Source organism: Microcaecilia unicolor, chromosome 9 (assembly GCF_901765095.1).
Source record: "Microcaecilia unicolor chromosome 9, aMicUni1.1, whole genome shotgun sequence".
Lineage (NCBI taxonomy): Eukaryota > Metazoa > Chordata > Amphibia > Gymnophiona > Siphonopidae > Microcaecilia > Microcaecilia unicolor.
Genome location: NC_044039.1, coordinates 88,658,462 through 88,672,285, shown reverse-complemented (window position 1 = coordinate 88,672,285; position 13,824 = coordinate 88,658,462). Strand labels below are relative to the sequence as shown.

General features: G+C 40.9%; 1 protein-coding gene across 1 annotated transcript in view; it reads left to right on the top strand.

The window, feature by feature from the left end:
• Positions 1 to 13,824, top strand: part of EIF2AK4 (eukaryotic translation initiation factor 2 alpha kinase 4) — a 285,849-nt gene that overhangs the window by 251,536 nt on the left and 20,489 nt on the right. Inside the window, exons 35-36 of the mRNA XM_030213680.1 lie at positions 8,508 to 8,605; positions 9,395 to 9,463. Of these exons, the coding sequence (XP_030069540.1) occupies positions 8,508 to 8,605; positions 9,395 to 9,463 (167 nt within the window). The remainder of the gene's footprint in view (positions 1 to 8,507; positions 8,606 to 9,394; positions 9,464 to 13,824) is intronic.

Here is a 13,824-nt window from a genome sequence, read left to right as displayed (position 1 = left end):
GAAATGAATCAGCATGTTTTTGGCCCTGTGGGCCTTCAAGTTGTGAGGAACTGCATGGGAGTTGACATTGTTTTTTAGAATTATGTGCTATTGTCAGAGAAATAATGCCTTAGTGTACCTGTGCAATATCTGGCCCTGCCTAGAAGTAAAGGAGAGGTTTGAAGCCCACGTTTGTGCAGTCTATACATGTGCATACCTAAGAATATAAACGTTGTGAGATAGTATTCGCAGGTGACATTCCTGTATCCTGTCTTGAGGTAATTTTATAAGCAGTCAACATATAGGACAGCTAAGCAGATTTTTATAAAGTTGTGCCAATGTGTACATGCATAAAAATAGGTACTTAGAAATCATAATGCCATCTGTAAACATTCCCAGGAATAGAGAATGAGTGGAGCAGAGATGGGATAGGCACTGATGTACAAGCGCATAAATGTACGCCTGTCTCAGTGGAAGTGTAACTTTACGCAGGAACTTTCAGGCAGACTATTTTATGAAATCACATAGGCGAACATGTTGCTTTTTTAAAATAGATACAACATACACATACTGTAAATGTGCCTTCAAAACCTATGTGCCCTGTTGTAAAATTGTGCTTGTTGAACTCATCTTGGTATTCATTCTTTTGTAAGTCAGTCAGTAGAAATGATATAGCTGGATTCTTTTTTGTTGTTGTTGTTGTTATATATCTTTATTGACAAATGGGTGAGACACAAAGGAAATTCGTACTTGCATGTGATTCTTGATCCCAAATTAACAGAACGTCAAGTCCTACAACACAATAACTTAAATACAAACGAGAATGATCTTAACTGGACTCCCCCGTTTAATTTTCATTTTTCATCTACCTTCTCTATCCCTTACTCCCTACCAATATATCCCTTCCCCTCCTCTCCCTGACCCCTCAAAAGCACCCTCACACTAAATTCTTCTTTGGGGGGAAACAGTGCTCTGTAATGTTGCCATATTCTGTTTGTTTAAATTACGGAGAGTTTTTCCTACGTTTAGTTTTGAAAAGAGAAGATACAGTAGTTGGTAACTGGGTGTTATGCTTTGCCATTTCTCTAGAAGAGGCGATCCTCTGTCCTTGCTGTGAGGACCTTCATCTGGCTTTGTCTCCCCTATCTTGGCATTCACAAGCCACTTGGCTTTCCTTGCTCTTAGCCACTTCTTTATCCTCTTATTCATTCATCCTGTCACAAAGGGAGTTGTGTGAAATTTAACAACAGAAGGGAAATGAATAAAGTCAGGGGTCCAAGAGAGCTAATGCTTAGGTAGCAGACCCCAAGGCTTGATAATTCTGGTGAATCTAGTTGCAGGATGAGAGAGTGCAAGAGCCAACTACAAACTACACCATCATTCAAGCAATTGGCTTACCTGCTTAGCAGATTTCTATTGAGTGGTTTGTAGTCTGAAGTTCAGACAGCATTTAGTGGCTTCCTCTGTTGTGAACCAGGCAGGAGCACCCCCGCCTCCCCCCACCCCCACCACCACTACTAGTAGTTGACATATCTCAGCCCCCACAATCGAGTTCAGTCTTCTCTACTCATGCTATAAAGGGGACATGCTGCCGTTAAGAATTGGTGGCAGAAGGGAAACTCTATGTAGTTGAAGATTAACTGCAGTTTGGAGACCTCTCAGTAGTTGGGGGTCAATGTTGCAGAAGGTAAGGCCCTTATGGTGGCTGAAGGAAAAACTGCATTTATTCGAGGGAGTTTACAATTAAAGTAGTGGTGCTAACTCTGGATTCCTTATGTTATGCTTTAGCCATACAGAAGAGTGCTACTTGATTTTTCAAGTATTCTGTTATTCATATTCAAGTATAGCAAAATGAATTGCAGCAAATTAATACACATGGGAGATGATGGAAATGTAGTTATATGCAAGTGCTTTGCAAGCAAAAAACACTAACTTGATTAAAGGCAAATCTGTTCGTAAGTGTAGAACATAGAAAACTAGCGACATCTGAAACCTTGTATTTTAAATGTTCATAGTGTTTTGGCTATGACCCCAAGTGAACTGAGGTTTTTACAATCCTACTGGAGGCTATTCTCCCTGTGGCTAAGTTACTCATTGCCTCAGGTTTATTTAAAGCTGGACTTTCTTGACATGTCTCATGTTTAGTAAAGGCTTAGATTAGAGGTAGAAAGTCCAGTCAGGCTGTGCTGCTGATTACCTTTGCATTTGAGAAGAAGTACAACTGGGTTCTTTATCCTTGTTTCAGAACTAAGAAAGGTCAGTTTTCTTTTTTGTTTTTTCCATTAACTGTTCATTGATTTTCAGATTGAGAACAGACATGCAGACTCATACAAATATGCAGCTTTGCCACAGAAATCCACAGCCTGTCCCCTATCCCAGCCCTGAGACAAGTGATTATGTGTTTGTACCCTGTCAACGTCTGTAGGATGTAATTCAAGCTTATGCTCAGTCTCAGACTTTATGTAGCTAGGCTTAGTACTTATCCTATATTGGTTCCTTCTCCTTCAGTTTTTCATGCTATATGGCAGTGAGCTTATTCCGTCATTTCTGCGCCTTGGATAGCCAGTTGTGGGGTGCCTCAAGGCTCGTCCCTTTCTCCAACCCTTTTCAACATTATGTTGATTCCATTAGCAAATGCATGATCAAAGCTTGGCCTAAATCCATTCATCTATGCAGATGATGTGACCATCTATATCCCATTCAAGTCCACATTAGCTGATATCACCGTTAAAGTAGACGCAAGTTTTTCCATCATGGAATCCTGGGCAAAGTCATTTCTGTTTAAACTTAACCAAGACAAAACACACTGCCTAATCCTTTCGACCCAGTACAATAAAGTAGTCCAAACTACACTCAACGTTAAGGATTACAAACTTTCGGTATCACCAAGCCTAAGAATCCTTGGAGTCGTGCTGGACAGCCATTTACAACTGGATACTCAAGTGCAAACCATCACAAAAAGAATGTTCCATGCCATGTGGAGGCTGAAGCGAATACGGCATTTCATAACCAGAGAGCTTTTCCGTACCCTTGTTCAGTGGCTAGTCCTATCACATATAGACTACTGCAGTGGGATCTATGCTGGATGCCGGGATTACATACTGAAAAGGCTTCAGACAGTCCAAAACACGGCTGCAAGGCTCATACTGGGGAAATTGCACTTTGAACCTGCTCAACCTCTTCGGTTTCAACTACACTGGCTCCCCGTTGCAGACCGTATCACATTCAAAATCTGTTCACTTACACACAAGATCATGTATGGTGAAGCTCCAGAATATATGCTCAATCTCATTGATGAAATGCTATATTATCTGCAAGGTCCTACCTCATTCTCCATTTTCCAACCTGCAGGAATGTTAAATACAAGACTCTTTTTGCATCATCCTTCCCTTACATCAGTCCGAAATGTTGGAATGTCCTACCAAAACAACTTAAGGAGCTCGCCGACCACCAACTGTTCAAGAAGTCCTTAAAGATGTTCTTATTCGACAAGGCTTACTCCACTGGCAACTTCACTGCTTAACCTCTCCCATTGGCCGTTGCACACCACTGTCATTTGCCCTGTGTTATCCCCTGTTTCTACCCCTCCTCTCACTTTCTGTTTCTGGGCCATCATTGTCTTGTTTTGTATCCACTTGATTTATTGTAAGCCACATTGCGCCTGCTCATGTGGGTAACTGTGGGGTAGAAATGTACTAAAATAAATAAATAAATATGCCTCTTTGTCACCCAGATATGAAAAATGTTTCCAAATGAGCCTGTAGGAAAGACTAAATTCCCCAGAAGAGGCAACCAGGCCGTTACTGCCCAATTTATTTGCTTTTGTTGGCAGTACCATTTCCATACGCTCCGAACTTGCTTCACCAAGCTGCTTCATTTAACCACCTATGGTAGTTTATTGGTTGGAGCATAAGTTTTTTGAATTTTAGGTAGCATGTAGAACGTGCCTATAGAAGGATGATTTGATATAAGTTTCTTTAGATATGGTTGTGCTTGTTTTGGAAGTGTCTTGATAAGACTTTTCATCTGCTTTGTGTAGGTTCCTGAGTCAGTTTCCTATAGTATGCATTGCCTGAGAGCTGCCTTTGCCCTTCCATGTATTTTTGCTGTTATAGTAGAGAAGCATAGTTCATTTATGCACCAACTTTAAGGTTTAAACCCCGCTAAGCTAACCGCCTTTACCACATTCCCTGGAAATGAATTCCAGAGTTTAATTACACGCTGCGTGTAGAAACATTTTCTCCGATTCGTTTTAAATTTACTGCTTTGTAGCTTCATCGAATGCCCCCTTGTCCTAGTTACAATAGTCCAAACGAGATAAAACAAGAGCATGAATTAATAAGTGCAAAGTAGCATCATCCAAAACATATTTTAATGAACACAGCTGACTTAAGATACAGTAACCCATTTGAATCGCACTAGTCAGTTGTTCCTAAAATGATAAATGGTAGTCAACAAGTACCCCCGGATATTTGAAGGAGTCAACTACTGCCAATGGTCAACCTAATAGCAACAGGCGAGCTAAGTGTCCAGAGAGCCAACAAACAGAAGTCTTCTCAAAGTTTAAAAGCAACACGTTGGCCTTAATCTACTCTGCAATTTTATCCAAACAATGTTGTAAATTGGAGAAATCCAGAAGAAACTGAAACCTTTGCTAACAACGGGATACCAAGGTCATGAATCAACATTAATATGAGAAACAGTACTGACCTCTGGTGACCCCACACTCAAAGGGAAACAGTTTTAATATTACGAATCCAGTCTGCACAACAAAAGACTGATCAATCAAGAAAGACTGAAACCACTTCAACCACTACACTCCCCACCCCAACCCCCAATGATGACAAATGTCTCGGAAGCAGCCCATAATTTATCAAATTGGCAGTATCAAATCCACTGATACTTCCAGGACCACATGACTATAATATATTTTATTTTATTGATTGTAACTCACTTTGAGCTAATTTCTTAAAACAAGAAATCAAATCCAGTTAAGTAAAGTATATGGTGTTTGAGCTGTTCAAACAACTTTTACCTCTGGTTGGCAGCTGCTACTTGAGACTTTGTGAGCTTGCCCACTGCCTGGATATTCTTTGAGGTCTACAGTTTTTCTCTTTGTAGTTTGCTTTTCCTTCAGTTACTCGGATCATAGCATGGCAGGGTTTTTATTGCCCTAAAGCTTAGGTCTTTCTCGCTTGGGTGTTACAGAGCTCTGGGGCTAGGTAGCCACTTCAGGCTATAATGTTAACTTCCTCCCAGTAAGGTCAGTTCTTATGGCTTATACATAAGATTTTTTCTGATTTCTCCCAGGAAGGTTCTTTATTCCCTATACTGTACTGCTCCCTCGGGTTTATGTAGCTCAAATACATGACCTATATATATTTTTTAACATTAAGTCTTAGCTGCCAAAATTTGGACTATTCTTCAAGCTTTTCTAGGTTCTTCCTCATCTTATCCACACCATAAGTGGTGTCTACCCTATTTCAGATTTTGGTATCATCTGCCAAGAGGCAAATTTTACCAGATAGTCTAACTGCAATCTCACTTACAAAAATGTTAAAAAAAGACCAGCTCCAAAACCAGTCCTTGTGGCACACCACTGATAATGTCCCTTTCCTCAGAGTGAGCTTTTCTTTTGCTTTCCCCTCAACCAGTTCCTAACCCTGCCATTCTCCTTAGGGTCCGTACCAACGGCGCTCAATCTGTTTCTTAGTCATCTAAGTGGAACCATGTGCCTCATTGCCAAAGCCACGTTTAAAAATCGTTGCTGGACCTTGGGGGGGACTTGCAGCAAAACAACCTTTATAATAACAGGGAGGGGTACTCCCATGATATCGGACAATAATTTTACACACTCCTTCCAGTATACTTTAACCAATGGTCATTCCCACCAAATGTTCTTAAACTTACTTAGTATGTCACACTCCCTCCAACTCGCTCTGACCACCCTGGGAACATTTTACCCAGTCGCTCTAAAACCTCTCACTCACCTTTTGCCGTTTAGCGCCAGCTCTGCTCTACAGTTAAAGGATCTTCCCCTTGCAAAGATGGCCACGGCGTCTCTCTAACCCCTTATTATAATCTATCAAACCTGACTTCACCTCTCTTCTTCCCGGCTCCTAACAGGGTAAAGCTGCTGAAATTTACCACCACCTATATAAGAGATGCCCACTCCAATTCTGCATTCAAGCCCAAAGGTGTCACTGACTGTAAAGTAAATATATACCACTGCTCCTTAAAATTTAAAACTTTATTATTTGATCCACCCTTCATCCTTTCATCTACATGCTCCAGCACCCTCCACCTCATATCTGCCACCTGATGACCCTTCTCCATCCAGTGCTCCACTAAATCTATTGGACATTAACCACTCTCCAATAGTTTTGCCTCTAGTGAAAGATATCAAGGGAGGGTCCTGGAAGCATGGATATAGCTGCACCACATGCCAGTGCGTCTTTATCACTTGAACCATCTTCTGGGACATATTCGTATATGGAAGTACACATGTCAGAAGTTCTTGTTCCACCCCAATCTTCTCCTGCAGCAACAATGGTCTCTGAGCAAACCGTGCTCGCAGATAAGCTTTTTTTATCTCAGACTTAGGATGGCCTCTATCCAAGAATCTGCTCTTCAACTCTTGAGAATGTTAATAAAATATCAACAGCATACAATGGTATTTTATATTCCATCTGCCCCACTTTAATACCCTGAATTGCCAGGTCATTCCATATCCTTGTGGCCAATGTTTCAATCACCAATGCAAATAGAAGGAGTAAGAGGGGACATCCCTATCTAGTACCTTGACCTAATGGAAAAATCTGGGAGTATCCTCCATTAATCCTTACCCTTGCATGGGGCTTCAAATAGAGCACTCCCACTCAGCTCATGAAATTAGGCCCAAACCCAAGCCTACAAAGGATAGCTATTAAAAACACCCACTCCACCTGGTCAAAGGCTTTCTCCACATCAGTTGCCACCAGGACCATTGGTATTTCCTTCTCCCATCCCTATGCCAAAAATTCACTAGTCGATGGACGTTGCCTCTGGCCACCCTCCCTGGTATGCATCCTGATTGGTCTCCGTGAATAATATGGGGAATAATTTTATTTAATCAATCGGTGAGGATTCTAGCTAGCAGTTTCACATCCAAATTCAATAATGAAATGGGCGTGTATGATTCACCTACATCGGATCTCTCCCCACTTTATGAGTAACTGAAATCCCAACTATAGACATAATCCACCAAAGCCTCCTCCCACCTTCTCCAGGATAGAGTTAAAGAGATCAGTCAGTGGTGCTATTAACTGAGGGACAAAAACTTTATAAATTTTTGAGGAGAGCCCATCCAAGCCAGGGACCTTCCTGGGCTTAAGCTCTCTAATAGCTGTGAGAACCTCTTCTATATCCTGCTCCAACCCCTCCCTTTGAACCTGAGACAGCCAAGGATGGACTGTGCCCTCCAAATAGCGATCAAGTTCTGCACGATCCCCATGGTGTTCTGAAGAATAGGACTTTTGATAGTTATTCACAAAGTCTCCTCAGATCCTTAGGATTCCTCATGGAGGTTGTAAGTCTGCTGAGGCAAATAAAGCCAAGGCAAGAAAGATTTTTTCTTTTGGTAAGTGTGGTTTTAGATCTTGCTACAAATATATTCACAAACACAGTCCTGTACTCTAAAGACATGGGTACAATGAAAACCATAGATAGCAGAGTGTTTCTCAAACAACCAAGATCAACTCCCATTCATACCTGCCCACTTACCTCAGGAAAATGAATAGATGGTAGATTCCAGGACAGCTGACCTTGGCTACTATGAATACTCCAGCAGCAACCAATGGGATCGTTTTCTGTTGCTCTATCCACAACTACTAACATTCAGGAAACAGAACTGCAGCCTGGATCAGATCTTCTCAATCCAAATCATTCAGCAGTGACAAATCCATGCAGAAGAGGACTCAGTAAGATTGAGAAGGGGTAATAGGGGGGGAGAAGGGATGAACCACTTATTAACCACTGCTGTACTGCCCAGCAAGCATATTCAAAACCCATGCATCACAAGATTAGCTTACAGGAATTGCTGGCCCTTAGGTTAAAAATATACATACAATGCCTGCACAACACAATTTAGCAGAACTAAAAGAGCCACAGTTTTTACATCAAGGGAGTCATATGTAGCTCACGAGCGCGGTCAGTGTTAACAGGGTGCAGACGGGGCAGTTGCTTGAAGCTATAGGAGAATACAGAGGCGTATTTTCAAAGCACTTAGACTTATGAAGTTACAAACCTATGGAACTTTGTAAGTCTAAGTTCTTTGAAAATGAGCCCCATAGTCTACTGAATGGGCTTTGGGGTCCCCTTCCAAATTGCTCCCCTATGCCCCAGCATATTTAACGCTGCTTGGCCAGCCTTGTTCAAATATTTAAAATGGCAAATGCAGCATGATTGACAATGTTTACATATTTTATATTCCAGAAGAAAAAAAATAAGAAAATGAGACAAAAAGTAACACATCCTTCTCTATATTTCAGGTTTATTTGAACAGCATGGAGCTGTCATAGTGCCAAATGTAAGTGTACTTTCCCCAGAGAAGTTATCTTCCAATGTCCGACGCCGCCATGAAATTCAGGTGAGTAGTTTGGAGGTGCCCACTTTTGAGCAGTGCTTTAGAATATGAAATGCACAATTCTACTGATGATACAAAATTGGCATACTTAATGACATTACAAGAGTCTGCAGCCCTCTTCCATTCCTCTATTACCTTTATATATCCAGTATTCCTCTATGAGTCTTAAATAATTTTTCACAGAATTTCATTTTGCTTCTCATTCCATTTGCTTTCTTCATTACAAAACTTTCTTATTATATGTATTTGCACATGTCTGTACTAGCAGAGAATGTTATGAAATGAAAAGGAGGGGAGACATGGGGCAAAGAGGATGTTTTGCAGGCAGGATATGGAGCAACAAGAAACAGGAGCCAGAGAGAGAGCTAAATGATTAGAGTGTCAGAAGTAGGGCAAGAGTAGTACAGATAGAAGAAATGGGAAGAGAAACCAGAGCAGGAAGAGACTTGTACAAGGAGAGAGCAGTAGGGGCAAGCAAGAGACGAGAGAAAAGCTGTGCAGGCTAGAAATGACCAAGACAGGAGCTGTCAGAAGAGAGCAGTCATGGAAGAGGTGAACTTCCTAATGCTATTCCAGTAATCCTTCCTTGTATCTAGTTATAAATGAGTAATAGTTACTCTATTGACTTATTTAATCATGCCATTTTCTTTCTTGTATCTTGAAACGGACAACTGCTGTTTCATCTTGTCAAACTTTTCTGTAAAGATGACACAGCAAGGGTTAAGCATTATGATGTAAGATGTTTTGAGTTCCTATGTCTGTGCGATTGACTTAAATGAACTTTTATTGCAGGTACTTTCACGACTCCAGACTTTCTTGAGCAGCCTGCAGCAATGTAGCAACGAGATAGAAATCTTGGCAGTAAGTTGGCTTGTGTTCTATTCTTCTATTCTGTAATATCTAACCTTACCCCATTTCCAATAAATTGTTAAGGAGAACAGAAATTTAACTTACTTTGGGCAGCTTTTCCAGCAGCAGATCCTGTCCTATATAAACAGACATTCTCCAGTTGCACCTGTTAATGATGTGTTTCAGTGATACTAAGCATGGAACATTCACTAGTTGGAGAGATGCTTAAAACATCTACAGTATCTGCTGCTGTACAGTTGACTTCACTCATTGTCCGAATATGAGATCCATTTTTCCCTTGAAACAAGATGGGAATGCTTTTTCTACATTAAAAAAAACTTCTCATTTTTCTTTGTGAATCTCTCCCAAATATGGATTTTTCTCATATTTTCTATTATCATTTGTTCTCCATTGATAGACACAAGGCCATTTTTTTCTAAAATGTTCCTTTCACTTTGACTGATGACGTATTTCCTTCAATGGCTTGTAGTGTATGAGACTTTAAATGATACCCTAGTTATAATCATAAAAATCTTTGCCAATGAGCATATGCACTGCCTAGGCCTCAAAAACTGATAATTCAAATTTGTTTACATTGTTCAAGAGGATATCAAGTGATGCACTGAGCACAGGGAGACGTTTGTTCTTGGTGCTTCTGAAGCCACCTGAAAATCCTACTTCATCTCTCCTTTTTAATAGCATCTTTTACCACTTTTGGTCAGTTGGTATAAAGGAGTAGACAGTCAATGGACAGAGTTTTGAGCACACAGCCTTCTGATATGACCACCAAACCTCAGTGCAAAAATAAAAGAGGATCTGATGACAGCAAGATGGCAGTCACTGGAGCACCCAGCATTTTCACAGGCCCATATAACTCAACTTATTTTGGCAGTGATTCAGGCCTTGGACAGTAAGTTTGAGCAGCTCTCATACCATATGCTATCAATCTCGCAAACATTAACTGCTTATGTGGTGTGTACAGGTGGGATTGAATACCACACTGAGGAAGCAGAAGAAGCACTGACGACCACGCAGGAACAGGTGAAAGCCTGCAAGCTAAGATGGAACAGTATAAGTTGAAGACTGATGATTAAGAAAATTGGACCCATTGTAGCAATACTAGGTTGGTGGGACTCCCATAGACTTTGAATGAGGTGGAGCTTCTTGGGTATTTGGGGCAGTGGCCACCTTCTGTACTGTAGCTGGGTCCACAGTGGGGAAAACTGTGCATTGAGTGGGCTTCTCTGGGCCCTAAACATGAAGGAGAGATGTGGCCTAAGTGATTAAGTTACTTACCTATGCTCACAAGGCTGCCATCCTTCGGGCCAACCACAAGGGAAGGGATCTCCATTATCAGCAGAGACGGGTGTATCTTTTTCAAGATTATTCAGTGAGAGTGACCTAAGGTGTGGAAAATCCAATTCACATTTGTGTATCCAGCCAACCTAAAGGTCTGGCATAAAAAAGTGACCAGTACTTTTGATGCACCAGACAAAACCATAAAGTGATTGGCTCTACCAAACAACAAAAACAAAAGAACAAACTCCCTCACACAAGTCAAGCAAGCAAAGCACAGCAAAGGTGACACCAAAAAATCAGGAGCTAAATAATATGTAGGTCATATAAAAGTTGTTTTTTTTTTATTTGTGAGAAGTCTTTATTTAGCTTTCACATTAAACAACATACAATGTATGACAAACTGTCTATGCATTATAACACCGAGATCCTAACAAAATTAGGACCAGCCAGTACAGTTTGCTACTACAACATTACAATCAAATGTACCCTTTATAAACTTCAGTACTTTATATAATATTTTTCCCCCATATCTAAACACTCCTCCCCCTCTAAACCCCTCCCCTCCCCTTCATCCCCCCCCTTCCCCCCTGTCCCGTACACATATAAAAGTTTTATTCACACATCTAACAGAATCAACATGAATCGTGTTTCGGCCACAAAGGCCGGCCTCAAGAGCCTCTAAACAGTGAAAGATACATACATATATAAATGATTAAAAATAATTTTAAAAAGAGAAGAAAAGAAAATGTCTAATTAAAAATGACACAGTTATTAAAATATTTTTTTAAAGAACATAAAACAATAAAATCATTATACATCACTGTAACCCAAATAAAAACATATCAAACATATGTAAGAAACGTAAAACACAAAAATCATTATACATCACTATAACTCAAATAAAAAAGTATCAAACACATGTAAGAAATAATAAAATAATGTAACATAACTAAAATACTTGCTGATGAGATCAATTTAACACATAAAAAAACTTATCAAATAAGTGTTCAATATAATAACATCTAAGCAGTTGTATATTGAGATATCTTATGTCAATAAAGATCATGTCTGTGAACTCAAACTAAAAGGCAGATTTATCGATCATTGAGAACCACATCGATGAGTAAATTGTTAAGCTGTATGAACAATACCTTCAGTATGGATGTGTTCAACACTCTAGCTCTCATATAGTATCAAATGTCAAATACCTAAAAAGTGAAGTAAAATGATATGACTACATAAAATCACACATTTATTATAAAAATGATGCCTTTGTTGAACCGGGATTGAAACTGAAAAAAACTTCTAATATGAAGAAACAAAATAATATGTGACTCCTGCCAAAGAGAGGAAGAAAAGATAATAATAAAGAATACTAGACTCATGCCATTAAAAAATGACATCATTGTCAAAACTGGACTCGTGCCGTTAAATGAAATAGTAACATAGTAGATGACGGCAGAAAAAGACCTGCATGGTCCATCCAGTCTACCCAACAAGATAAACTCATATGTGTATACCTTACCTTGATTTGTACTTGCCTTTTTCAGGGCACAGACCGTACAAGTCTGCCCAGCAGTATTTCCCACCTCCCAACCACCAGTCCCGCCTCCCATCACCGGCTCTGGCACAGACCGTATAAGTCTGCCCTCCACTATCCTCGCCCACCAACCCCTCTTCCCCCACCTGCTCCGCCACCCATCTTTATCGAACCTGGACTGAAGTACAAAAAAATTATGCGTCTCCCTAACGTCACAGTGGCTAGAAAGCCCACCAAAAAGAGGTTGAAAAAATGATTTAGCATCTGTGAAATGCACGGCGTATAAAAGGGACTAATGAATATGAATGAGGATACCGAGGCTAAAGAAGAACTATATCAAAAAGCCACAATGGTGCAAAAATCTTTCTGTATAATTCCTCTCTGCTCAAAAGTGTATCGCTGCCTTAAAACACTAAAAATACAATGAGACCAAAGGATCTTACCTTTACACATGCAGTCTATAACCGATGGCGCTATCAAAGTCACTGGTTTGTGTGTGAAACAGCAAAACGAACTAAAGAACCCGGTATCTGCAAAATATAATGCAATGCTAATGTATGCTGTGACATCACATTAACATGTCCCCTCCCCCCCCAAAAGTTTTTAAACATGCAGTTAGTGCACACAAATGACTAAACTAACACATCCTGTGTCCTGCATTAGGCCATTTTTCCAGCACTAAGCACACAGTAGCACCTTATTTAGTTTAGTAAAAGGGTCCCATTATTACTTAGAATGCATCTAAATAAAAAAAATTAAAGAGCTAAAAAAAATTGCAGTTCACCAAACAAGCCTTTTTGGAGTTTAGTTTATTAGGGGGTCCTTTTACTAAACCACGGTAAAAAGTGGCCTGCGGTAGTGTGGGTGTGTTTTTGGCGCACGCAGGCTTTTTTCAATGGGGGCAGTAAATGGCTGTGCACTAGAATTAAGCACGCAACTATTTAATGCCTGTGCCCTTATCATCACCCATTGACCTAGCGGTAAGGGCTCACACAGTACACGCTCAGTACTCATGTAGCATGCGCCGGTGTGGCTGTGCTGCCAATTACCGCCAGGAGTCCCCCCCCCCCCCAAAAAAAAACGGTAAAAGCGAATGCTACATACCTGTAGAAGGTATTCTCCGAGGACAGCAGGCTGATTGTTCTCACTGATGGGTTGACGTCCTCGGCAGCCCCCTCCATCGGAAAGTTTACTAGCAAAGGCCTTTGCTAGTCCTCGCGCACCCATGCGCACCGCGCATGCGCGGCCGTCTTCCCGCCCAAAACCGGCTCGAGCCGGCCAGTCCAGTATGTAGCAAGACAATACACTTCAAGGGAAGACTCAACTCCAAAGGGGAGGCGGGCGGGTTTGTGAGAACAATCAGCCTGCTGTCCTCGGAGAATACCTTCTACAGGTATGTAGCATTCGCTTTCTCCGAGGACAAGCAGGCTGCTTGTTCTCACTGATGGGGTATCCCTAGCCCCCAGGCTCACTCAAAACAACAACCATGGTCAATTGGGCCTCGCAACGGCGAGGACATAACTGAGATTGACCT